The sequence below is a fragment of the Anas platyrhynchos genome, chromosome 21 (assembly GCF_047663525.1).
Source record: "Anas platyrhynchos isolate ZD024472 breed Pekin duck chromosome 21, IASCAAS_PekinDuck_T2T, whole genome shotgun sequence".
Lineage (NCBI taxonomy): Eukaryota > Metazoa > Chordata > Aves > Anseriformes > Anatidae > Anas > Anas platyrhynchos.
In genome coordinates, this window is record NC_092607.1 from 15,538,424 (window position 1) to 15,565,876 (window position 27,453).

At 48.5% G+C, this 27,453-nt stretch overlaps 1 protein-coding gene and 1 long non-coding RNA gene across 2 annotated transcripts in view; one reads left to right on the forward strand and one right to left on the reverse strand.

Moving 5' to 3' along the window:
- Window positions 1–661: 661 nt before the first annotated feature.
- LOC113845759 (uncharacterized) lies at window positions 662–27,079 on the reverse strand. Its single transcript, XR_011804428.1, has 5 exons — window positions 26,924–27,079; window positions 23,946–24,031; window positions 20,924–21,053; window positions 18,665–18,786; window positions 662–11,665 (listed from the first exon to the last, which is right to left on the reverse strand). It is a non-coding gene; the product is annotated as an uncharacterized lncRNA (long non-coding RNA).
- Window positions 13,737–27,453, forward strand: part of NTSR1 (neurotensin receptor 1) — a 52,245-nt gene continuing 38,528 nt past the window's right edge. Inside the window, exon 1 of the mRNA XM_005029019.5 lies at window positions 13,737–15,465. Coding sequence (XP_005029076.4) covers window positions 14,803–15,465 — 663 coding nt within the window. The 5' untranslated portion in view covers window positions 13,737–14,802. The remainder of the gene's footprint in view (window positions 15,466–27,453) is intronic.

Below are 27,453 nucleotides of genomic sequence, written 5' to 3' on the forward strand. Positions count from 1 at the left end.
GGTTTACACTCTATGGATAGCAGTACCACTCTATTGTCTTCACTTGAGTAACAGAGATCTGAATGAGGCCAATGTATTTTGCATGCTGGAATGACATGTGCTTATGGAGACTGTCAAAGGACATGTGGGAAGCAGTGGTGGAATTGGGACATTAGCAAGGCACTGGAGAAACATTAGATGATACCATGTCTCCAGGGCCACAGGGTTCTTAAACCACTACTCCAAGCCAAGCCAATACCAATTGCATCTTGTAATTCTTTGGTTTTGGGGGAAAATTTGTGCTTAAAAACCTGCAGGACCTACCCAACCCCTTTTGAACCACAAGGACTTTCATTAACACATGGAAGAGGTTCCAGTATTGTCATGGCCTTTTTTCATTTCAGGAGCTTCTTCTGAGGAATAGAGAAGAAAAAAACAAAAGGAAATCAGTTATTAACCACATTACATATGCAAGCAATTTGGAACAAGTTGATACGTACAGATTAATTAGACTTGAGTTTTTGGTAGCCAAAGAAATAGAAATTTGCCATGGCATAAACCTTTCCTTTTTTTTTTTTTTTTTTTTTTTTTTTTGGTCTTGCTTTTTATTTTCATTTGCTATTTACTGAGTTTTAAATACTGATTCCAATGTAATGTGCTTCCTAAGTAGCATTAGCGCTGAATCTAAACCAAACATTATCTGATTAAATCTTGACCCAAATGAGTTTGTCTACTTTCTGTTCTTCTAAATACATATTTACCATATGTTGCCTCATATGCTGCTTTTCTTTTTTACTGATGCTTTGGTCCAAATGTTATAGTAATCATATGTTGCTTTTAGTCACGAGTCAAACAAAGTTTCAAGTTTGGTACCACTTTTGCAGATCTGAAAATTAAACAGCGATAAACATCTCAACATCCCGGTCAAGCCTAATGCTGCCACATCTTCCCATCTCCAGAGACTGAAGACCGAGCCTCGGTGGACGTGCACCCTGTGCTCAAGCTGTGCTGAAGCCACCTGAGCACACAGTACAGCGTGACCCCATTTAGGGAGAAATTCATCTAAATCTTGTTTTGAATGTAAAACAGTCCACGGCTCCAAATGATCCTTGTTTCCCTGCACCAGCACTTACTTTGCACAGGGCAAGTGTCCAGCTGGACCGAGTCCTTGTGCAGGGTGATGGTGCTGTCACCACAGCATTGGGACAGCCAGAGGTGGGGGCTTTTGGGGAGACAGAGCTGCAGAAATCAGCACAAACACACCTGTGCTTTCGTGGAGTTATTGTGCACGCACACCCCAGGCTGGAACAGTGCTGGCTCCTGCCTCAGGAGATTTGTCTCCTTTCAGGACACCCTCGCAGGCAGCTCTCAACACCCTCCAGCTCGGCAGTCTCAACATCACAAGCCTTTTAGCAGCTGCCGTGCCTCCAGCACTGGGTCACACTTGATTTCCTCAAATGAACCAACACAGAAATGTGTCAGGTTGGAGCTGGGGCTTTGGGTGTGTGGGGCAAGGAAAGTGTGGTTCATCTGCAGGGAAGGGCTGAGTGCTCCCATCACTGCTTCATCACAGGTTACATGTATACCCTCATTCTTCCCCACACAGCAAATTCAGCCTTCACTTCAGAACCTGGTTTGCCTTCCTCCTGCCTTTCTCTATGTGCAGGAGCCGATTCCTGGAGAAAAGGGGCAGCTGAGACGGTGCCGGAGCCAGGGACACCAGGCCCGGCCCTGGAGCAGCGCTGGGGAGCAGCCGAACACCAGGCCGCAGCAGCTGCCATCAGAGCCCAACCCCACCATTTCCACCCTCTGGGCTGCCTGCAGGCCTAAAGCATCCCTGGCAGCCACCAGAGCCGCAGAAGCAAGAAGACAACCCTGAGCCATTCTCCTGAGCGCTGGATCCGGCCCTGCCTGCACCTCAGGTCCAGGCCGGAGGAGGAATCGGTGCTGTGCAGGTGCTGGCAGCCTGTCCCCTTCGCTCACTCAGCCATTCCCTCTGTTCTCCTCTTCAAGGCCGATTACCAAATCTTCATGTTAGCTTCAAATAAGTGTCAGTCGGCAGCAAAGCAAGAGATTTTGTGAGCCTGGGGGTATTTTTACTCATTTACGAATGGAAGCAGAGACACGCCATCTGTTGTGCAGATCTTTTTTTCCTTCCTACCAATTGTTCCTGCCTTTGTAACATGGACAATTTCATGATTCTGTCATGCTACTGTGCATCGATTTTATTAAAAAAAAGATCCAATATCATCAGACGCATCTAAACAGGGGGACCAGCTGCATTATCTGCATGTTCCTGGGCGTCAGCAGTAATTTTCAGTGACCTGTGGATGTGGAAGTGTCATTTTTCTTCCCAACTTTGTGGGTGCACATCTGAGATGCACTAAGGGAGAGTTTATTTCAATGAATCATTGGTTCAGACGTTATTCGGAGAGCAATGATTAAAAAACAAAAGGCCAAACCACACAGAAATGGTGATGTAATATGTCATTCTCATGTTAAAGAAAAACATTTTGGCTTTCCACCTCTGTTTTAATTTACATCAGATCTATGCATCCATGGCTGGGTCTGTATCTCCTCATTGCAAGTCTTGCTTGCTCATGCCTGAAGATTTCCAGGCTTTTTCTTTATTTCCAAAGCAAAAATAAACAAAACAAAACAAAACCAAAACAATACAGTACAATGCAATATAATACAATACAATACAATACAATACAATACAATACAATACAATACAATACATTCTACATGTGGCCAAGGAGTTGTTCCAGCAATCAGCTCCTTCCTTGGTCAGATATATCAGTCAGGTGCAATCCTTCCTGAGGTTCCTGCAGAGCCTCTTTTTTGTTCCAACTTCCAGAGCAAATGTGAGAAGATTGTATGGATCCCATTTCAAGTCTGCTGCTTAAAAATGCCTTGCTTTTTAGGTTGGATGTGAAGCTTAGTAAGCTGTGTATACATGTGTAACAGCCAAGTATGTTCACCAACTTCAATCAAATTTGACAGCACATGCTAAAACTCTGAGTAACAGGGAAGTGGTGGCTAAGTCAGCCTTCAGCTACCGCTTACAAAGAGAGAAGGTGTGCTCCAGGATGGGCTCTGCTCCATCTGTCAGTGAAATACACCATTGACCAAAGAGTTATACTTGCCAAAGGCTCTGGCATCAGATCTGTTCCCAACAACTCCTTTTCCTTCTATGCTTTAATTCTTGATTGTACCAGAGGCACTATATTTGCTACAGACATTAAATGGGACTTGTGTTCCTAAGACATAGACATACCATCCTTTTGATGCTTTGGGGCACTTTAGGGGCATCACTTAATCTTCTTTAGCAAGTTTAAATATTTGCATTGATAAGGTAAAGGAGAACATAAATTCAAACTTAGTATTTATCACAGTTGGTTCATGGATTTTATTTTCAAAATTCTCCCTTCTGTCAGAATGACACAAACTGAAGTTATTGGTAATAAATATTCACTATTAACTCTTTTCTCCCAACACTCTCTATGCTCAAACTAGTTGCTCTTCCTTGAGCTCTTTTTTTTTTCCCTGTTTCCTAGAAAATTGTAGTTTTAGGTGAAGTATTTTATAATTCAGGCCAATTTCTGGAATTATTCAAGCATTTAATTTAAAGGAAGCATGTAATTACAGCAAAGTACTTCAGAAAACTTGCTGCCTTGGAGAACACTTGCTTCTGGGAACACATACACATCAACTCAGCACAGGCAGAGCTGGCACCCCAAAACAAAACCCGTGAGCTACCCTGCTTTGGGCTGCAGCCCCGAGTTTGTGTCTAGCAGTCAGCATTGCTGAGTCTGATGGTGGTCCTGCTGAACACACCTACTAAAGAGCATCTCAGGGGAGAGAGTTCTTGTCTGAAAAGCAGAAGTTGTTAATTTAAATTGTTAACATTTAACTTCCTCCCATCTCACACTCAGAATAGATTATAAATATAGGGATATGTATCTTCTTTCTGCAGAAGAAAATCTTCAGTGGGCAGAAATGGGGAAAGAAAGTTAAGCTTATGGTTTCTCCCATGAACCCAAGTTCACACATCCAGTCCACCCCATATTATCTACACTATTTAAATCCATTATGCATATCGTGTTTTCAACTTGCTGAACTAAGCCTAAGCTCATGTACAAAAGGGTTCAATTATATCTATGAAATAATGAGGCGATGTGTGCAATGCAAGCTGGATGTGCTGTTTGGATCAGCTGCAGATAGGGGGCTGTACCCAAAGAACGGGCACAGAGACAGGTAATTACATGCCTTATTGCACTGCTGGTGCTGAGCCCAGCTCCGACAACAGCAGCTCGGAGCAGTAATAGCAGGTTACCTGGAGTTTTATTGCAAACTGAGCTGTTAGCTCTCTCTGTGCTTTATTCCAATGCAAGAGCATTTCTTTGCATTTGATCGCACAAAATTTCCTTCACTCATTTGTGCCAGGGTAGCGATTACACTCCAGAATGAAGGCTGCTGTCTGAGCCACAGGAAAACCATCATAAAATCACTTAACACCATTTAAGCCATAAAGGACCAAACATCACTGCAGCGCTGCCAGCAAACCCAGGAGCTGCTGAAACCAGGCCATTTCAAGGGAGACTGTGTTTGAGGTGTTCGCTGGCCAAACCAAGTTCAAAGCCAAAACCAAGCATGAAGATCTGCTGTTATTTTCTAGGTTGGCAAAAAAAGAATAAATAAATAAATAAATAACCACATAAACACAAGCTGTTAATAATTAGTTCAAGATACCAAGATATGAATGTGCATTGAGTTATAGGGAGGGTATGGATTTTAGCCCTGACATTTCTTGGCTCATTTTGATTTAGGTGGTGGCATGGGAAGGTTGAAACATGTTGGTGGTGTTGTTGATTAGCTCCCAGAGTCATCTGGGAGGTGGCAAAAATCAGAAAATCCTGATATCTGGAGTGGGTCTGTATGGCCAGGGAGGTAGCATGGGGTTCAACCCACCACAAATCCAGGATACAGTGGGGACAAGTTGCCCATTAGGGCTGTGTTTCCATCCACCCTCCATGAAAACTCAAACTCCATCAGCAGCCACTGTTTGCCATGGAGCAGAGCAGAGCAGATTCGTCTCAGATAGGAGAGGGAGAAAAGGGTTGTCCCTGCTCTATAAGCAGTCCCCAGAGGAGTACTAATAGTAGGCTATCACACGGTGAGGCTGGTGGGAGGCTGAGCAGAGCTCATCAGTGAAGTGTGATTCATTGGGTAACCATTTTACAGAAGAACTTGCAGCACTAATCACAACTTCTCGGTTGCTAATGGCTTTGAAGAGTTAAATGAAGAGTGAAAATAGCTTCTCGCTCTTGAGTCCTCTGTGAGCACTTGTGAGGAAGTCAGCAATTAGGCAAATTAAGAACCTATAGAGAAATTTTCCTTTAACATCTCTAGTTGACTCTTAGCACTAGAATAATAAACTCAACCCTTCAGTAAATGAGCATGATTCTATTGCACCTCTTGCATATTAGGAACATCGCTTTCTTGCAGATACTCTGTGGTTAAATTCAGAAGCCACAGACAGGAATAGGATTCATCCCTGGAGCAAAAAGGGGCTACTTGGACTCCTCATCTTCTGTTCTCTTCTTTGAGCATTCTTTGAGGTGAGACAAGGACAAGATAAAGCTGTGAGCTGCCACTCCTGAGGCTAAAGCAGAGTTATGTGCTAAGTATCTTGGCTTAGTTCTCATCATCTGCAGCAGGAGGAAAAGGACTTGCCATGACAGGACCCCTGCAATTTAGTTTTATGGATGGACAACAGGTTAGTGAGAGCAGGATTTGCACACCTTTTGCCTTTATCTGCTGTCAAAAATCTGCTGTAAACTAGTTTTGCTTAAATATGCTAAATTGTCTCTTAACATAATCCATTTTAAAACTTGAAGTAAGAAAGTATTTGTGAAAAATGTTTCTTTTTATACTACTTGGAGTATAAACTGAGCCATGTCATGCAGCTAACTCAATATCTACAAATGCCCTTTTATTCCAATAAAAGATGAATGGAAAAAAGTGGCCTCCTTATATTGCAACAGGTTTGTATTTCATTCCTCGAGTCTGCCCTTTTCCAAGCATATTCTCAAGTCTATCAGTTTCTTATTCTAACTGGTATATTGAGTTCATAATAAAAACCATATGCATTCTTATCAAAGAAAGCGGACAGCCTGAGGGCACTGGCATATTTCTAAGCTGCTTGAAGGGGATTCTGGATAAGTGAAGATCTCCATCAAAGTATAGATACAAGCAAATGGGAAATACATAGCTTCCTAAAGCATCAAAATACAAGTCTCCACAGAAGCTTGTATGACTTGCTGCTTTTTCAGATCACTTGCCACTTGTTTCAGAGGCCCACAGAATTTAATTTACTCTCCCAGTCATGATACACCACTGAAACATCTCCAGTGCCTCTGTTTCTCTAGCAAGACACCTGAATGAGACACCCCTGGAGACAAGCTGTTTAGAGACAGCAGATGAAGAATTCCTAGAAATCTTTCTAAGTAACTCCTGACAGTTATGTTCAATAACCTCACATTTTATTATATGGCTCATACTATTTGATGTCTCAAACATTAGGGAAGTATTTCAGAACATTGGTTTTGCTTTACAAATTAAATTGTAAAGGTGAAAGAAAGCGGTGCCTGTATTCTTCTGTACTTCAAAATTATAACATGCACAAGCAAAACTGGGGACAGATTCTGCCACTGTGAGTTCAGCTTGGTTTTTGGTTTTTAATTTTTGATTTTTGCAGATTCCATTCCTCCTAGTTCCTTGCTGGCAGAGGAACATTCATCCTTGCACCAAGGCTAAGGCCATGTAGCTCCAGGAAAGGCAAAGGCTGTAACTGTTTCTGCACCATCACCCTACACATCCACACCAAGCTGGCTGGTGGCTGCAAAACTTGCTGAAGGATTGATTGATTGCCTGAAGAATTAGAACAAATTCTGGAGAATCAAATCATTTCAAGAAATCTTTTTGTTAATTGAACTCTGTTCCACTATCTGCCAGTTCATCTCACGTCTACTTTGTGGCAGTTATCTTCATTATTACCTCTGTGTTCACCACGTAGTGAAATACAACTTTCTTTCATGAAATGGTCATTACTGAGCAAGAAGGACTCCATCTAATTTTTCTAACCTATTTCTCATCCCCTGTCATTAGTCTGGCTCTGCTGATATTTAGCAATTTCTTGTATGAATGCACCCTTCCACCCAAATCATTTTCTAGACTTTTTCCTCCAGCATTCAGCCCTGGATTCAAAGCTGGGTGTGCAGTTCTTCTGTTTTGGGCACTGACAGAAAGTCTTGTACTGCACTGAAAGACAACTGATTTTGGTTTCAAAATCCATACATGGTCTTTGTGAGCAAAAGTGAAACAATGCAGCCTGAATTCCTGTATATATGAACTGGGAATATGGCTCGCTTGTACATGTATAGGCTGTCTCACTGTAACAACCTCTCAAAATTTCCCCAGTTATAACCGTATTGCCCTGCTATGCTCCCCTTAAAAACTCACTCAGTATGACAAGGTGTCCATATTTCCATGTGTTTGGAGGAATATAAGGCTAGTAATTAACTGTTGTTAACAAAGAACATTTTAGGATGAAAAATAGGTGCATGTATTTTCCTTCCCTTCCTCCCAAAGTAAACCTGAATACTGTATTACACCGAATCCATCCCTGTGGCTTTTCAGGACCATGCAAGGGCTGGTTAAGGCTCCTCTTCTGGATGTTGTCAAGTCTGAGCTAGAAATAAGCCATTCTTTTAAAAGTTCTTTGCACCAGTGAAGGGGTCCTTATTTCAACACAAGAGGTGGATTATCTTCTTTAAAAGTTATTCAGGAAGAATAATCTTGCACTGCATTTTCTTTGTAGTATTCCTGGAGACTTCCATGAAAGAAACCTTCCCTTATTTCACAGCTATATTCCCTTATTTCATAGCTATAGCAGTGCTAGATCAATTTTGGCAAAGATATCATAGAATCACCTGTTTGCTTTTCTATTAGGATTTGTCAAAATTTGCCCTAGGAGCCAAAACAGTTTGTTTGTGATTTATGAGAAAGTTAAGAAAATTGCTGTTGTCCAGAGAGTTCCTGTGCTCAGTAAACACCCTGTCAAATCAACCAAAGTTTTATTTCATATAAACTGTTTTGTTATTGTAGTTGTTTTCCAGACTGTTTCTGTACCTGTAGTTCCCCAAACAGCTCTGATCAGACTTTCAAAAACTCTCAGGCAGTGAATGCAGCCACAGTCAAGCCCCAGTATCACACTGAAAGGCACTGAATGAGCTCCCTGTCTAATTCAGGCTGAACTGATTAACCTTCCTGACCATTTGTTTGTCAGTTTTTGTTTTCTTTCAGCTTCCTGCCTGCCTCCTCTGGCTGTTCTCATTCAGTTTAGCTTAGAGCAGTCCCAGGGTTACTCTACATTATGGTCTGAGCTGCTACCTAACCCTGGGAACGCTTTCCCTAGGGGTGGCTGCACCATCCATCAAGCCATAACAGAAGAAAATCCCTCTGCAGGGACCCTCTGTCCACCCCAACCAGGTTAAAATATTTGTGCTGTCTCTAGGCCAAGATCTTCTAACTGAGAAATCATCCAGGTAAGTCTGGCCATGAGGAGGAAGAGAAGCAGCAGCAAAGCGCGAGCTGTGCTTAGGGGTGAGGTTGTGTTTCGGGGAGACTGTGAGCTGGTGTCCCTGCAGATCTGCTTCGATCTGTGGACAGCTCAGCAAGTGCATTAGGGGTGAAATATCCCCAGGTGGGTCCACAGAGAAATGTTCCTTGCAGTTCACTACGTGAATAAAGCCTTCCTCTTAGGCTTGTGTTCCCCATCAGGTCCTGCAGCAGTGTCACTCCAGAGAGAGCAGCAGGACAGAAACGTGACTTTTCTGTGCCCAGGCAGCTGCATGATGCCATCGCCTGTAATGGCAGGAATGGAGTTAAGGGAATAAATGTCCCCTGCAGCCTCTCGTTCCTCTTCCTGGTAATAACCGGGAGGGACCTTCTCATCGCTCAGGGAGGCTGCAGACCAGCACCAACATCCTCTCCTGCCTCCTCTCACAGCGAGAGGGACTCCAGGGCTGGCTCGGAAGGAGCCCAGACTCAGGCAAAGCCAGCGTGCTGTAAAAAAATGGGAGGATGTGGGCTCTTACAGGGAAGAATAGCAGGAACGAGCCAGATTGCACAGCACAAATAAGACACATTTACAGCAGGTCACAGTGTGCTTTGGAAGGCACAAAGTGCCAAATTTTTGTGCCTGCTGAAGTGGCACAGAGTGACTTGAAAGCAGTATAATGTGTCCCAGGAAAATTTCCACTGGGAACTTTCCAGAAGCCAGTCCTGGGATGATCAGGGCCTTCCCCTCTGATCCCCTCAGAAGGAAGCTGCAGGCCGCCATGGGGCCTCCCCTCGGCCTGCTCTGCTCTGGGCTGAACAAACCCAGGGCCTTCAGCCACTCCTCATATGCCTCGCCCTCCAGACCCTTCACCATCCTTGCAGCCCTCCTTAGACTCCTTAATAATAGCCATCTGCCTTCAATTATTGTGGGGTGTCAGAAAACAAGGTCACATTTCCTGAAAAATGTCAGCACGACGTGTGGGCCGGGGCCTGAGTGGGGGCTGCAGGCCGGGGTGAGCACTGTGCCCCGTGGAGCAGATCTTTTGGAAATGGAGCCTCTGCCTCCCAGAAAACCAGGGCTGTGATAGTGGATGACATCTCTGATAAGCGAGAACCAGAGGAACCAGAGGAATCCACTTGCCCTGTGGATACCAGCACCATGCTCAGGCCTCAAGGGCTGTGGTGGAGGCTCCCGGCTGCAGCAAACTCAAACTCTATCTCTTTGAATTATATTTTTTCCTGGGGTAAACCAGGATTTTTGGAGGGAAAGCTAGTGTGGCAGTGTGTGAGCATGTCTGCCCACATGTTGAGCACTTAAATTGTATATGAAGATAAAGTGCATTTATTGCCACAAGGAATCTGGTCTGAGCTTGTTGCAGTAACAACTCGGGGGACTCAAAATATGCTTTTATCTCTGCACTAAAGCGGTTGGTATCTCCTGTGTATGTCCAGATGACATATCTGGCTCTGTCTGAGACAAATATTACAAGGTCTATCAGCCAGTACATCTGTTAATTTTAAAGGAGCTTTGCCAAAGTAGAGGGATGAATGCGAACATCCAGCACGCAGAAGATAAGACCCATACAAGGTAACTGGACACCTCATTTCCCAGCTGTCCATTCCCAGAGACTGACCCTTCTTCCAAGTAATTCTCTTGCCAACATCATCATACACATCCCAGTGTGTCCTGTTTTCCAGTTTCCTATTTTCTTTTAAATCTGCCCAGGGACACAATGCTGGGATGTGTGATTATTGCTCTGTTCTGAGTATGGTCTGTCCTTTTGCCGACCCACACACCACCATGCTCACACTGAGAAGTCTCAGCAGGTTCCTCTGCTACAAAAATCAGAAGCAATAAATATCCCATGTATCAACTGCTTTGATTTAAAATACTCTCCTGAAATCAGTTCAGCCAAACACACTAAATAATATGCAGCAGTTGGGGATCTTTTATTGCTCATCCAAACTAGCAATGCTTTATTTTGCAATATAAAGAAAGGATGCACTCCCATGCCTGTCAGTAATGATGCATTCGATATTGTCATCAACAAAGCTGATATATGTCAATTTTGCTATCACCCCTTTCTCCCTCTCTTTCTTGTTTTTTTCAAGAGCAGCATGCTTAAAACAGCCTTGTGATGCCCAGTGTTTTACCTTCCTAACCCACCTTACATGCTCATGGCTTCTAGAGATGTTTGAAGAAGGGACTACCTGTCCCAGTGAATCCACTGGGATCTGCTTTGAAAGGCTTGAATCAGCCCTGCACTGTTTGACTCAGGAACCTGCTCTAACAGGTATTTAGGACTGGGACCTGGCACCTCAGCAAGGGAAAGGGCTGATGCTGTCTTTTAGCACCTGCTTCTCGCAGAGCTTTCTGTCTGCTGCTTTCTGTGTCCTTCAGAAAAATCCCACCTGGAGAAATCAGACTGCAATAGGGTTAATGTGAAAAATTCCTAGGGGTCCCCAGTTGCAACAGGAAAAGCAAAGAAGAAAAACACTTGGGTCAACATAAAAGGGAGTGAGGCAACCTGTGGGCCTCATATCCTGGGCACTGTGGGACCCTCAGCTCAAAGTCCAGGAAGTTTTAATAGACAAGGTCTTTGGGTGACATTTTCCTGCAAGATTTTAAGTAAATGCCTTGCTGTAACATTTGAGATCAGGCTCCCGTTGGTTTCCACGATACTTTTCCTTTTTAAGCCACAGACACACACATACAAAATATATTAAAACGAGCCCAGCTTAGCTAAAAGGTCGGCTAGTTCAGAAACAAACAGCGGGGATTTAGGTTGGAGGCTTTGGTGCACAAGAAGAGAGCGATGCACCTCCGGCTCTGCTTTTGCTTGAAGGAGAATACCGATGAAATCCTTGCAGGGAGCAAAGGCGAAGTTGTGAAGAGAGTTTTGGCATTCGTTTCAATATCCCACACAAGGAAGGGAGTGCACATATCCCTCAGACCACACACGAACAATGGGGAGACTGAAGGTGCATTGGGAAGATGTTTTCCACGGAGAGGCAGGAACAGGGCTGGTGTCTTCCTTTGGCACAGCATCACCTCTGCCTGGACAGAAGGCAGGACAAAAACTTTCTGAAAAGACAGGGGAGAGGCTGACCCCCTTCTGTCTGGAGAAAAACCAAGACTTTCTTTTACTTTCTTCTTTACAGGGGACCACACTTCTAGCATGGAGAACGGCAGGGTTGCATTTTGGAAGTCAGACTCTGGGAAGCCAGCAAACTCCATCTCAGCTGGGATAAGCTGGTGGTAATTTTTCCAACACTGGTTTACATTTGAGAACCACATCATGATTTCACATCTAGTCGTGTGCCCATGCCCTCAGATGGTCTCTACCAGAGGTGCAGGCTAACTAGTTGTGGTGAGAGAGGAGCAACATCTTGGTATCCTCATCTGCTAAGGACACCCGAAAAAGAGCCAGCCTAGCCCTGTCTGCCTAAGCCCAGACACCCAGCGTACTACAAGGCACCTGTAACCACAGGACACCTTCAGCAGCCATGAGACTGATCTTGGGATCTTGTATGATTGAGTCTTTTATGTCTTTTATCCCAGACCATGAGATAAACCCAGATCCACAAGAAAAAAGAACAGAGCAGATGCACATGCCCATGCTAGTGGCAATGCTTCATGTGTGGCTGAGCCAAACTTGCCAAGGAATTAATAGGATGTACTAAATTAATTAACTCCCAGAAACATCCTGCTGAAGCCTTTACTGATTGGAGCCCTCAGCCTGTTCGTTAGGTGGTAGGTACCCTTCCAACGAGCTTTTAAGAAAGGAGAGGTTTGGCAACAGACACAAACTGTACCAGCCTGGTAGAGCGTTGACTGTAAATCAACAGCTGCATTGATTCCAAGTAGCTGATATTTCAGAGCGTAATTGAGATTTTCTTTTAATTCTATTTCTTGATATTGCCTGCCAGCACTTGGCATGGAGGAGGTGGTTCACTGAGCACCCAGGGACAGCTGCTGGGACAGAGCAAGGAGATGTTACATCCTCCTCGTAAGCAGCCGTGCCTGCATTGTCTGCGTGCAGCAACATGAGGCAACAGGATCCAAAACAGAGCATTTCTACAGACAGCAATTGATATAAACGTGCACACACACACTGTAAAATTAGACCAGCAGATGGGTAGCTTGTTTGTGGGGATAGCAATTGCTTTCCACAAGGCCAAAATGAAGTTACAGGGCCAGGAAGAGACAATAACTCTTCGTTATAGACAAGGATCCCAAAGGAACTCTCTCGTTGCCTCTGGGGGAGAAGAGCTTTAGTGCAGGAGCGTGGGTTTGGGCTTGGATCATGGGACCAGAAGCTCCCCCCAGCTGGGGGGTCCAGGAATAGGGATGCTGGGCACACACCCCACCTGCAGCTCTCCCCTGGAAAGAGTAGGTGAGCACAACCCACCACGTTTCATGTCCCACTTTCTTTCTTCGGGATATTCTTGATCCATCCCCAGAACCCGTCCAAGGACCAGGAGCAAGGGGTGAGAGCAGCTGGGAACACCAGCCCTGGCAAACTGCTCTCTGCTAACAGACGTTTCATAGCAGAGGCTTTTAAATAAAAGGAACATTGGTTTTAAGAGATTATTAGTCATTCTTTAAACCAGTGTGGGATGAGGGCTAGAAAACATCTCTCTCTGTATTTGTATGACTACACATGACTAAATAAATCTGGTTTTGGTCAGCCTTCCATGGTGACCCTGTCAGCCTGATTGAAGAGAAGGAAAGTTTGGAGGAATATTGGCTCTTGGTGGATGGTTGTGTGAAGGGCACTGTGTTCATGCAGCGATTATTTGATTGACCAGTTTTAGAGACCTTGCATCAAACGGATAAGCAGTCCACAGGTGCACAAGGAGCCCACTGGTGTTTGGGAACCCAGCATCTGTCCATGAATACATGGGAGAAATTATGGTCGTCTTTGACCAAATCAAGGATTCCCTGGATGGGATTTTCCTAGATAGCTTCTGTGCAGTAGCAAAGAGCTTTATCGTGGAGACAGCTGAGTGAGCAGCTCGCTGGGGTGTTACAGGGACCAGCCCCCCAGCAGACCACTCAGCCATGCCCGTCCTGGGGGCTCTTTGGTGTGGAGGATCCCCCTTTGACCCTCAGCATCTCCTCAGCATCACTGCCCCTGCAACAGGACAGTTCAGAGAGATCACACACCCCGAATCTGAGCATGTGGGAGAAGGGAAAAATCATGGGGAGGGGGACCAAAGCAAAGCAGCTCAGTGCTGTCACCGTGCTATGGGGCTGACAGGTCCCAGGGCAGAGGGAGATATCTGTAGGTGTTTATTTTTTTCCCTCTTTAAAATGCATTTCTCCTAGAAGCAGCAGGGTGGGGGGGGATGCCCCCAAATGTGGGCTAACAGGGGGGATGCCCAGGCGGGATGGAGCATCCCTGGTGCCTCTCACCTCCCAGGGGCCAAGAAGAGGGGGTGTAAGCAGTGCTGAGACCCCTCTGGACCCCCCTGCCAGCCCCCAACTTGCAGCCCCGCCTGTGCCTGGCTTTGCACGGGATGCAGAAGAGGGGATACAGGAGGGAGCAGGGGATAGAGGGGGGGGGGGGGGGGGGTCCGGTTTGGGCAGCGAGGGCTCTGCACCTCCTCTCCCCCAACCCAGCTGCCGGGGGGGGGGCGTTCTGCTCCTCCCCATCGGCTCCGTTTGGGGTTGGGGCTGCGAAACCCTGGGGCGGCGGCGGGGCTGGGGAGGAGGGAGCCGAGCGGAGGGGACGGCCCCGGGTCGGGGGGGCTTGGGGGGGGGGAAGGCAGCTGCAGAGCGGAGCCTCCCGGCGAGGCTGTGCGTGTGCATGTGTGCGTGTGCATGTGTGCAGGGAGGCTCCTGCCCTGCCAGGGCACATCTGGAAGCCGGGGAGCTGCGGGGAGGAGGAGGAGGAGGAGAGCTCCGGAGCTGCGGGGCTGCGCGCAGCCGGGCAGCCAGGGGAAGGATGCTGTGGTGGTAGGGGAGGGGGAACCGGGAGGGGGGGACACAAGAAGGGGAGGGGGTGAGTGCGTGTCCCCCGCTGCCACACACACACACACGGGCACACGGGCACACGCACACACGCACGGCAGCCCGGGAGGGGCAGGCGCCTCCTCCCCGCAGCCTTAAAACCGGCCGAGTCCCCCCGGCAGGGCGCAGCGGAGGCTCCCGGCGAGCTGCAGCCCCCGACGGGGCGATCCTGCCCCGGGATGCACCCGAACGGTTCAACCCCCGGAGGCACCCCCGGACCTCAGCCCAGCGCCTTTACCAACACCTCCAATCGCTCCGACCCGCTGCTCCCCAAAGGTCCCGACGAGGAGGACCTGGACGTCAACACCGACATCTACTCCAAAGTCATGGTGACCGTCATCTACCTGGTGCTCTTCTTGGTGGGCACGGTGGGCAACTCCATCACGGCGTACACGCTGGTGCGCAAAAAGTCGCTGCAGAACCTGCAGAGCACCGTGCACTACCACCTGGCCAGCCTCGCCTTCTCCGACCTCCTCATCTTCCTCCTCTGCATGCCCATCGAGCTCTACAACTTCATCTGGGTCCACCACCCCTGGGCTTTCGGGGGGGCCGTCTGCAAGGGTTACTATTTCCTGCGGGACGCCTGCACTTATGCCACAGCGCTCAACATCGCCAGCCTGAGCGTGGAGCGCTACATGGCCATCTGCCACCCCTTCAAAGCCAAGAGCATCATGTCCCGCAGCCGCACCAAGAAGTTCATCAGCTGCATCTGGATCGCCTCCTTCCTCCTCGCCATCCCCATGATCTTCACCATGGGGCAGATCTACGTCAAGGACCACGATCCGGACTCACTCATCTGCACCACCATCCTAGATGCCCCCACACTGAAGATGGTCATCCAGGTGAGGAGCCAGGCGGACGGGGATCCCGAGTGGTTGGGGTCAGGCAGCTGTCTCCTTTCCTGGGCTCTGAGAGCCCAAATTTGTCAGAGCCAGGAGGGGAATGGGGATCTGGGATGGGGGGAGCTGGCTTGGGAAGGGGAGACCCCAGCAGCCCTGATGGGACAGCCTGGCTTGGGGTGGCAGCAGGGCTAGGGGGTGAGAGGGAAGCTCTGCTTGCTGTGAGCCTGCTCAGGGGTTAATCCCATGCTGGGATAAATCTTGCATGGGGTTGAAACCAACCCGAGACAGTGCAGCCCCCCCAGAGCAGCTGTCCCAGTGCCACACACCTCAGGGTACCCCAGCCCTGCTCCACTGTGCAGCCACTGCTCTGAGAGCAGCGGAGCAGGAGCACTCGGGTTCCCCCGAAACGTGGCTGCTCATCGCCAGAAAAATGCACAGATCTCCCCCGCCAGCATCGCCTGCAGCTCCTCTCCTCCGGCTGGAAAAGGGCCAGCAGGAGCAGGGGAAATAAAACCACCTCTCCTCCCCCTCCCAGCTCCTTGGGTTGATCCACGGCTCCTTTCCTCTGTGTAGCACCAGACCCCGATGTCAGAAAGTTTTGGGTGCAAGCACAGGCTTCGGAAAGGAAACGGCACCTTGAAAGGCAGCAGCTGGTATTTTGGCTGTTTCAGGGCAATCTGTAGTTGGTTTAGCCAGCAGCCCCCTTCCCGAGTTCAGGAAGGCTTTGCTGGTCTCCACGCACTGCTAAATCGAACACTCCCAGGCGTGGGAAGGATTTCAGCCTCAACACTTGCAGCGCTCCGGTGCTCTGAGGGCTCGAAGCATTTGTTCACTGGAGCATTAGGCTTGAAAAATGTAAGAGGAGTGGAAGGAGAGGCGGAAAGAGCAAGACGCCGATCTCCACAGCTCCTCCGCTGCCAGGCTTACATGTGATAGCTCCTCAATCTTTTATTTGGAACATGAATTTTAGGTGGGTTTAATCAGTAGCCAATTAGAGTTTAAAACTGCAAGTGTACTGACGCCTTGGAGATGTTCCTGCAGCCAAAGGGAGGGAACGCAAATGGAAACAAACCAGAATCCTTTCTCCTGCTAAAAGGGGGCGAGGGTACAAGCGGGTGGGTTTAAGCCTGGAGCTGTTAGATGTTTAAGCACGTCTCTCCAAGTTTTCCACCTCTGCCCCCATAACCAAAAGCACTGACTTCCCTCTGAATGTTGTCCTGGTACCTAACTTCCACCTTGAGATCCTGGAGGCTGTATTTCTCCTGTACATGCTCTGCAGCTTTTGCCAGTGGCAGCCCAGTGTGCTTAACCCAAATTCTCTATTCTCTGAGGAGATGTGAGCCGTCTGATTTGAGAACAATGTGGTTGAAATGCATTATTTCCACTCATCTTCCTTTTAGGATTAGACTCCTGCTCTGTGTTAACATGATAGGGCTAAAGAGAGCGGATTATTTCCTAGCTACGTCTTCGGAGATTACAGTTTAAACAATTCTCAACATATTTTACAGTCTTGCTATTATTCAGGATCTACCTTGTCCTGCTGCCCAAGTAAGAAGTAGGCAGACATGAATGCGAACTTTGCCTGGGGGCTTTTCCTTGTGTGTTTCATTTGAAGTTCACTTGTGATTTAATTTGAAAGTAAAAAGGAGGTGATTACTGGGGGGAGCTACCGGGGATTGGGGGGTGAACACCATGCCTTTCCTTCTCAGGGGATCTGAAAGGGGGCTTTGCTAAGATGGGAAGCTTATTTAAGGGTTTGGGCTCATTCCTCCAGACTCTGAAGGAGCACACACATAGTGAGAAGCAGGGCCTGGGCTGGGGAGGGCTCTGGAGTGAATAAGCAAAGCAGCTGCAAGTCAGGGCTGAAGTGCATTAATGGGAACCATCGCACAGCGTGTGGCCGGGCATTCACACCTCGTACGCTGTGCAAAGGTTTAAAAAAAGACAAATAATGGAAGACCTGTGAGAAGGGGCAGCGGTGATGTGGGAGAGTGATGCGCAAACGTCCTGCAGCTTGAAAGTCGGAGCTCTTGACTTTTGCAGAGGACTGAAGCTGCTTTCGAGCAGGTCTCTACATCTCTGTGTTCATTTTCTGTCCTTAATTTAGGCAGAGCAGTGATACACTTGCTCAAGCTGGCAAATCTCTGGTAATAACTCACTCAACATATTTCACTCTTCCTGTTTGGCATACTGTCTAAAGCAAACGGGGATGTTTTTGGAAACCATCAGTTCTCCGAGAGGTTTTATTTGGTGACTGACTGCAAGCCAGTCCCCAAACAGAGCGAATGTAGCCATTTATAGACTCGGAGCCCACTGAGAGCTCGGATAAGCCCAGGAGCACGCTCCTCCCTGGACTGGAACAGTCTTCCCGGGATGAATATTTGAGGGTATTAATTTAAGTCTCTCTTTGAAAAGATTCCTCACTATTGGCTTTGAATCTTTAGGTTTTAAAGGACAATCCCAAGGAAAGCTAGGCTGTGCAGACAATTAGGTTCCTTTACAGTAAGAAAAAGAAGAGTAACTATCCAAACAGCACTTGGCATATTAGATTTTTGCTCGTATTACTTAGCTTGTACCAGTAAAACTGCAGGGCAACTGGAAGAAGCCCTGGCTTTGGTTATCACCATCCTTGCAGCATCCTAAATCAGGCTGCAAACCTGGTTTGCTCTGTGCTCCTCAGCACCAAGCCTGCCTGCTACTTCTCTTGGTTAGGGATTCTGCTTTGAATATTGGCATCGGTTTGGGGTACGGTGGCAGGAATAAGTCCATTATAGCTGCATCATTTAGGTCTAGTTAACACTTTAACTGGCAGACGTCCTCTCCCGCACGCTGCAGCCAATTTGATGGTGTTTTTCTTTTTTTTCCCACACAAATTAAGCACTTCTCAAAGCCATTTCCATACAAGCAAATTAATGTTTTCATGCCACTTCAACTGGAGGAGGCTGTAAAAGCTACTCGTTGTGGCAGCACCAGATAAAAGAGCTCCAAGACAGAAGGAGGTCGGTGCCCTGTTCCTTTGCAGGTCGGTACCTGTGGTTTTGGCTGCTGTGGTTTTGCTCTTGGCTCTGGGGCTGCTCCCCGGAGCAGGGGACAGCTGAGCAACTGCCCCACATGCACTCTCCATCCTGTCTTTTAAAAAGGTCTGAATTCGAATGGCCAGAGTGCAAATACCAGTTTCCTGTAGTGCTTCTTACTTTACCTTGATAGATCTTTTCCAGAGAGGTCCTCAGTGAACCTGGGGTAACAGAGGAAGTTTAAAGAAGTCCCCGCGATCCTGGTGCAGCTCCCAGCACCCAGCACAAAGCCAGGCAATTCCTTGACCTAAAATTTGAGGATTTTAATGAATCCTGGTTATAGAGGCAGTGGAGATGGGGTGTGAGCAGCTCCCTGCCAGCCCCTAACTCAATTCACAGCAGAGCTGTGCTGTCCTACAGCATGGCACAGCCTCAGCTCGGGTGGCATTGCTGCAGAACACCCCCTACACCACATCAGGGCCATTTGCAACCTTTCAGTCTCAGCAGGAAAGCGCTTCCTCCTTCCTTTCAGAAGACCTGCTGTTTACGGTGCCTGGGCAGTGTCTGACACACGCTGGTGCTTTGTTGGCACGGCCAGCTGGTGTGAACCCATTTATTAAAACACGTGGCAGCAGCCTCCACAAACCATCACAGCCCCACTGGCTCCAGGTGGCTTGTTCCATAGGGGAACTTCTTGGCAAGCACTCTTGGAGCTTTTGTGGCCCTCCTCACCGGTTTTGGTGGGCTGCAGTTTTTTTGCTGCAGTTCTGCTCTGCATCAGCCCACCCTGCAGCTCCCGTTGGTTATGTTTGATGGAGCCTGCTCCCACTTCTGCTGAACTCTTCCAAGGACATCTATTCAAATCCCATTATCTGAGAGGCCCAGAAAGTTTTTAATCCCGTGCATGGTGTCACAAACCCCTCCGTATGCCTTCCTCCGACAAGGAGCACCCTTGGGACGCATGGGGAGCCCCCTGCCCCATGGGTGGTGTGGGCAGTGGGGCCGTGCCCACCACCTCCCGTGTCCCCACAGGACACCCAGCGGGGCCGTGCGGGTCAGTCTGGCAGGGCTCTGCCCGTAGTACACAAAAAACAGCCGTGCGTAAAGCCCAAGGGCTGAGCTCTCTCCGAGCACATCGTATCCAGGGTTAGGCGATGGCCTCAGCCCAGGAATGCTGCGTTTATACCAGCGGGGCTGCAGGAGCTGAAGTCGGCCTCTTTTCCTTCAGTCACAGCCAAATTCCTGCTATGGCTTTTAATAACAGTGCTGTTTTCAGTCACTCGCTACAGCTCCGCTCAGAGATAATCCCCCCCCAATTTGAGCCAAGCTGACAGAACTATTTTGTCCACAGAGACCCCACAAAGGGTCTTTGCCCACCAGGCAAGCCCCCCCCCGGGTGCCATTAGCCCCTGCAGAGGCAGCAGCACAGGTCAGCACCTTGGTGGCAGGGCTGTGTCCGATGCAAGGTGTCCCATCAGGGCACGGTGCTCCTGTGGGTGCTGCCAGACAGAGGAGAAAATGAAGGTGCTGGTGCTGGAGTGTGCCTGGATCCATCCCTGCAGTGATGGAGAGAGACACCTGCCCCGGGGTGATGCCCATCTCTGGTGGTTTGAGCATCCCTAAGGGGCTGCCTCTTCCCACAGGCTGCCCAGGGACCCAGGGGCTTTAATTCAGCCCCACTAATCCCCAGCCATTTACACGATGGTCCGTCTTACAGCCAGATCTGAATTAAATAAGCTGCTGTGTTCATTGCTTTACATAACCACTTGGCCTGCTGGGTTTTGCCAGTTCTTACATAATTTCTTTTTTTTTTTTTTTTTATTCACTTGATTTCTTTTTTCCTCCCCCCCCCCTCCTTCCTGAGATGTCAGCTGGAGGGAATAAAAAGTGAAGAAATGCGGCCCATCAATTTAGCTTTTAGGTTTCCTTTTAACAGCAGTTTGTAAAGGCAGCAGAGATGAAGGTAATCTGGTGGTTCCTCTTGCCAGAGAAGAAAAAAGAAAAAAAAGAAAAAAAAAAAAAACAAAACCTGCAGCTGCCTTTAATCTTCTTCCAAATCATTTAAAACAGCTATTTAATTGTCTTCTCCCTCCTTCCTCCCTCCTTCCCCTTGAAGGCTCGCACTCAGCTCTGTGCCGCATCTGCTGGAGGCTCGCAGATGGCACCCTCACTCCCTGATGTTCAGAAACGCTTCTGCGTCCTGCCCAAGGCACCCGTGGTGGCATCGTCCTGCCATGGGACCCCCAGGTGGGTTCAGAGCAGGGTGTGGGCATCGGGGCTGCCACCGTTACCTTGCCCAGCTGTGAGGCTGCCGAGGGCCATGGCAGGTGCTGCTCTGCGGAGGGGGTGGCAGTGATGAGATAGAGTTTGGTGGCCGTCTAGCCCTAAATCAGGCGTGGTGAGATGGTGATGCCAACAGCCCCAGTGCTGACGTCCCTCCTTACCTTTGCTCTAAGCAGCTGAAGCTTGGTTATTACACCCCCTGACCCGGCTGGTTGCTCTCTGGTATCAGCCACCTGCACCACGTGAAGCTGGAGGTGCTTGCAGCGCCCATCTTCCCTCTCACAGCTCAGGCTGGCATAGCAGAGAAAAGAAGATTACAAATTCTCACCTTTCCCAGCCTTTTTCCTGCCTTCACACCAGGTGAGCACCCTGCAGACCCTTTTTTGGTGTGACCACCCGAGGCCAGCCCTGCCTTGGCTGCTGCCCCCTGCAAGGACACATCCGAGCCAAGGGTCTCACGCGGAGCTGCCCCCACTCTTTGCCTCCTGTAGGTGCCGTTTGTTCAATCCCATTTCAAAGCATCGTAGGTGTGGGATTATAAAACAAGCTGATGATAAATCAGTCGAGCTGATGAGTTATTCAGGAAAAATGTGCTTGGAGATGGTTCAGGCAAGGTGGTGGTGATGGGGCGCTGACCATCTCTGGGGAGCAGGAGTTTTTGAGCTGCTGTTTTCCAGTGTTTTCCTGCATTCACAGTATTTGTTGTTAAATCTTCTGCAGATGGAAGGGAAATAACAGAGAGACACTTTCATATCCCTGTGCTCAAACTCCTGCCTGGCACATGTGTGTGCATGTCCATCCTCCTCCCTCCCTGGGCCACCAGGAACCTGTCCATATTTCAATATTTCTCAGCGCAGAAAAGTGTGCTGCTGGGCTTGGCCCCACGGGGGCTCCTTTTCTCCCAGGAAAAACAAAAATAGAATGAACAAAATCTTTTTTAACAGAACTTTTGATTGAGAAAGTTCAGTGAGGTTTCTCTGAAACTTTTAATTTCTCAGGGACCTGAGCTGACTGTCAGCTGAAGACAGCAGTCACAGAGATGAGATTTTCCTAGTGGGGGAAAAAAAAAAAAAAAGCCTTTCATATCTGAAAGGAAAAAAACCCTCTCTTTTATGAAAAGTGCTCATGAAAAACCTGGAAGCACCTCTAGAGACGTGCCCCAGGCTCGGTGCTGGGGCTGGTGGCAGCGGTGCTGGCTCCAGCAGAGCCACCCCTCGTCCCCGTGCCCGCCGGCTCCTCGCCCAGAGTTTGCACCCAGCCTGCGGATTTACATCTCCCCAGATGCTGCACCCAGTGCTGTAAATCTCCCTTTATAAAACCTTCCAGTTGTCCCTCTGCCAAGTGCATTTCTAAATATATAGAAGACCAGACAGGGCTGGGAATATCATCTGATTTCAGCACCGTGCTCCCTTCTCTTTGCAAATGCCTGCTGGTGCTTCCTGCCAACTACTACTCCCTCTAGATAATAAAGAATAAATTTAGGGTTGCCGCTGCTAGAGCCAGCGTGCGCTCTCGAAGCAAATGCTTCACCTGGCTTCGGGAGAAGTGTCCCTCCTTCGGGGAGCTCCTCTATCGAAGTCTGCACTGAAAGGAAGGAGATGAGCAAGCAGGAGGATTACCTGTGCAAAAGGGTGAAGCCTGCAATGAATTTGTGGTTGCCTTCCTAGCCCGGGCTGGTGGGTCTTCTGCCCTCGCAGGCTGAGCTGAGTAACTGTGGTCTCAGTACTTGGTGGGACTGCTCCCTCGGAGAACTTGTTTAATGAGTCCATAAGTACCTGAGCGTGTTCAATACCAATTTAATATTCACTTGCGTTTCGCTGCTATTCTGTGAATTTTTCAAAACCACCTTATAAGAATGAAACGCACGCAGCCACTGGGAAAGTTTAGCTCGTTGCTTGCATCATCCTATCGATTGCTCCTTCCATTTTATCCTTAAGGGGACAATTTATACATTTAATTTACTCTTTTCATTCGAAAGAGAAACTCATAGGAATGGCTTTCCCTCCCCAAAGCCCACAGTTAATTTTTTTTACTACTCTCAGTTATGGCCTTATGACTGTCATGCTTCCATGTCCTTTAACTCCAAGTGTGTGATAAAGCACTGGAGTAGGGAAGGGAAATACAGCCCCAGAGCAGCCCAATGGAGCTGGGGATGAAAAAATCCCTTCAAAGGGCAAAAATTTCTGCAGGCATGTGGCTAGAAAGCATGTCAGTGCAGAGAGGAGTGGGACACACAGCCCCATCTGTTCATCCTGGTCCAGCCCGGAGACAAAGCGGTGCCAGGAGACAAATCCTTTAGCAGCAGAGGCTCCAAGAGGCAGAAGAGTCAGGGAGAGATGTTGGGAAAAAGCAGCAACAAAGAAAGTAACTGATAAGTTCACAGGCTCCTTTGAGATATGCCTTTTTTTTTTTTCCCCCCAAAAATCGAACTGAATTTTCTTTGCTCCTGTTCCCAGCAGCACAAGAGGAGGTAGGCTTGTTGCCTCGTGGCTGTGTGGTTTTCCTGAAGAAAATCCCTAACGAGTGCATGGAGAAAGCAGAGGGCCAGGGTTTCGTGTTTTTTGCAGCAGGTTGGTAAAAAAAATAATAAGCTGGCAGGCTCCGAAAGCTGCTGAGGGAATTAGAGAGGGCTTAGCGGGCAAGGCAGCAGCAGCAGCCAGGAGGGCAGAGGGATGTGGTGTGACGGCACAGCCACCGGTTGCCTTCATCCCACGCTGGTGCTCTCCTGCCTTTGTGTTGGTGCCATCCAGCCAGGCTCACCACGGGGCACCAAGGCTGTTCCCAGAGCCTAAAGCAAGCCAGAAGAGCCCCAGCCCCTCCTGTCCTGCTCTGGGCTCCAGATGGTTGATCACAGCCTGTGCTCCTCCAGCCCAGCACCCGAATCCAGCAGCCTCCTTCACCCTGCCCCAGAAAAAAGGGGGACAAACAAATCCCTTTGCTTCATGCCCTGCACACTGCCTGGCCCTGCAAAACCCCTGTGCTGGCAGCTGTGATGGTGCAGCAGGCTTTGTGGGGAGCACCAGCACCTCCCAGGGCTGAACCTCCTGCAGCAGCAGCCAGCCTTGCACCGGGGCTTTGACTGCCATCACCAAGGGCTTCAGCTCTGCTTGGACATTTATGCAGCCGAACCCATCTATTAGTTTCTCCACTCTCAGGCCAAGAGCAGTTTCTGCAGTTCCTTACCTAAAATATCCGATGAATTCATCTCTGCGCCGTTTAGCACCAGCTTTGTTTTCCTTTTCGCCAGCAGAGCAGGACTGGCCGTGTCACTATAAATAAAATAGTCGTATATCAAATGAAAACAACCACGTGCTTGAGGTATTTTGCTGAACGTCAGCTCCAGCAAACCCCTCCTCTTTCCTGCTGCACAGTGCCCACCACCAGAGCCTGGGCTGCCACCGTAAGCCCCGTTAAGGGGTTGCCTGACCCTAAAATGAGTTTTCCAGGGCACCAGACTGCATCTGCCCACTGCGTTGTGAACAGAGCTCACACTGGAGTCTGCAGTCAGCACTGGGACGGTATTTGACTTAACTTGGCCTTTAATTTATTTATAACTGTATATCCAGCAGTTGGTATCATAGTTAATGCAAATAACATTCAAGCGAAATCCCCACTGAGAGGCACATTATGAAGATTAACAGCCTGGCTTTTCTATTACTCCGGTTTATATGGTGCTGATTTGCACTTGGTGCTTTTTAGACGTGCTAGGATAGTTGAATCAAGTAACCTACATCTAAGGCTGCCATTCTGCAAAAAAAATCAGTGCTTGACATCCTGCTCTGGGATCCACAGCCCAAGGAAAGGTATAAAAACCTCTGGGACATGCTGACATCCAGGAAAGCAGGAGAGAAAGAAGAAAGCAGATGGGTATTGCACAAATTAGGGTGAATATTAATTTTACAAAGGGCCCCCTAAGCCAGGGGAAGGGGCCAGGCCCCCCCAGCCCTACACCCTCACCTCCCCCAGCAATGCCAGTGACAGGGACTTGCAAAGGTAAACTCCACCGATCCCACAACATACCATCTGTGGGGGTTTTATTCCTTTTAATTACGTAGCCCATTTCCATTTTAGACGAGCTGTCAGGAAAATTAATCTTGCCAAGTTTAGGATGCCATCAAACACAGTCTCATGCTCTGCAATTATCTGGAGCTGGTTTATTCCCTTATACATTCATGTGATGAATTTGTCAGGTGTAATGCTGTGGGCTCAGCACCTCGTTAGGGACTCTATTAATAGGATTGTGTCTGTCCTTGCACCTGGGTCCTTCTGGGTCCCTCCCACCCTCCTGAGATGTGACCACCCTGCCCAGGTCTCTCCTTGTCCCATCACTCCTGAGCACGTTCATGCGTCACGGAGGAGAAATGTGGCCAAACCTAAGAGCAGCTGCCAGGACAGGAATCAGTTTGGGGTTGCTTTTGGCCGTGGATGAGTTTTGTGTTCCAGTTCTGCAGAGAAGCTGCTTCGGGCTCCGTTGGCTACTGCAAGCACAGCTCTTAGAGAAGAACACGCTGCTGAGCAGCTAAAGAGCCACAGCTTGGTGTATGGAGACCCAGGGAAAATGCTGCCTGGCTTCTTCAGTCCTTTCAAACAAGTCTGGTTGGGAAAGGGAAAATTTCAGAGCATACGCTAGAGGTTTTTATCGTATCATGTATTGCCGTGCCAAATTCCATCCCTTAAATATCGCCCAGGCAAAAATTGCTTTTAAGGGCTCTCTGGGGCTGCCCTTCCTGTTGTGAGGTTATGTCTCCTGCTCATGCACAGAGAAGTCCGAATAACCTCTCTGTTTCCTGATGGGAAGGTTGCTGGTTTCTCCTCCATGCAATAATGGAAACCATTGTTAAACTCACTGACTACTTAAGTGAAAAAAAGTAACTTAGTTTCAATTAAAAAAAAAAAAAAAAGGCAATAAGAAATCCTTTGGCTGCCTGTAAAAAATAGAAGTAAAGAGACAAGGGCAGGAGCAGGGCAAGAAATGACAGTTTTATAGACCTCCTACTGTGCAGAAGAGGCCTTTCTGCCTGTAAAACAAGGCTGCATCTCTCTCAGAGCAGCTCCTGCCCCGTTCTGCACAGCTGTGGCTGGAGCACAGCCCAGCAGCCGCTCGCCTGCTCTGCACCCTGCATAGGATCAGCTGGCCCAAAACAGGCAGGGACCATGCTCACCAGTGACACAAATCACAGCCGTGCCTTCAAATCCAGCCAAAACACACCACAGGGTGGTTTTTCACTAATCCCACGAGTAGGGGCCGGTTGGAGTGATTTATGGGGCTTTTCCCATTTCCCAGTTTTACGGGGCAGGGACTGGTGGCTCTGGGGCCGGCGGCAGTGCCTGGCAGAGGTCAGTCCCTGACTTTCCCTGCAGGATGACACCGCGGGGCTGGCACCATCCTGAGCAGTCCTCATGGCAGCAGACAGCAGCTTGCTTTTAAGGCCACGTCTATCGATCCAGCTGTAGGGATTATTTAGACTCACGCCCTGCGGGTACCGCCGATACAACCCCAAAGCCCAGCTGCAGATTTGCTGGGCACTAATTCCTTTCCAGCAGTGGATTTTCTTTCCCCTCTGGGAGGCTGATCCACAGCCCCACGCCTTGCACCGAAGGAATACCTTGACATTTAGGGCAAGAAGTATTTCTCTCTATTTCCATCCTACAAATTTCCCTCTCTGGTGTCACCTAGGGGCTGTTTAAGCCCTGCTGTGAGCTCCTTGGGGTGCAGAGATGCACAGCCTCTGGCCAGCTATTTCTCCTGCCTTTCCTGGGAGAGAACAGCCTGAAAATTGTTATCAGCAAACACGGAGCTGTGAGTTGTGACTTGCCAGCCTGGGACAGCGGTTGTTTTGATGGAGCTTTCACACCTTCATTTGATATTCCGGTAAAGTTCTGTAGGAGATAAGGGATCCAGCAAACAGGCCTTTTGTGTCCTGTCACAAAGAATGAATTGCAAAGACTGCTGAAGAAAGCAGAGTTATTATCCAGGGAGACAAGAAATTCAGCTGAAAATGAGCGTGGTTTTGTCATTAGCGATTGGGGCTGCCGTTCTAGCTGCAGCTCCTCAGGAACGCAGCTCCTGCAGAGCTGCTCGGGATGGAAAAGGGGGCAACTCGGGGATGAAATGTGCACTGGTCACCCCTAAAAAAAAAGCAGTTTGTTCCAGGACTCACCCACAAAATGCTTCAGCTTTTCCTCCTGCTTACAAGACAGCGTTCAAGAGAAGTGGGCTGGTTTTGGGGCAGCACGGGGCTGCTGCCCAGCCTCTGCCAGCTGCTGGGTGCAGTTCTGGGCTTGAAGGTGAAGGAGCCAAGCTTGCCTGGAGCACCAGTATCAAATGCACTGATAAAATAAATAGAGATTTCCCCGTTATTAATACTGTTTAGATAACTTTGAAAAGCTTATTATTCAAAGCAAATGAATTACACAACCTTTTTCCCTATTTTTGGCTCAAAAAGGAGGCAGCAAATTTCCTTTTTCAGCACAGAACATTTGTGCTTTTCGCCACGATTCAGGGAACGGTTCTGCGCATTGAAACCGGATGATTCACGGTGACACATCCTGTGCTGGCACACGGCCCCATCCCAAAAGCCTCGATGCACTGTGCAGTCCAGGCTGCGCCTCTCCAAAATTTGGGCTTGCAGCTGCAGTGAGCCTTGGGAAACCATCTGCAAGGACCCATTCCCTGCACCACATGGGAGAC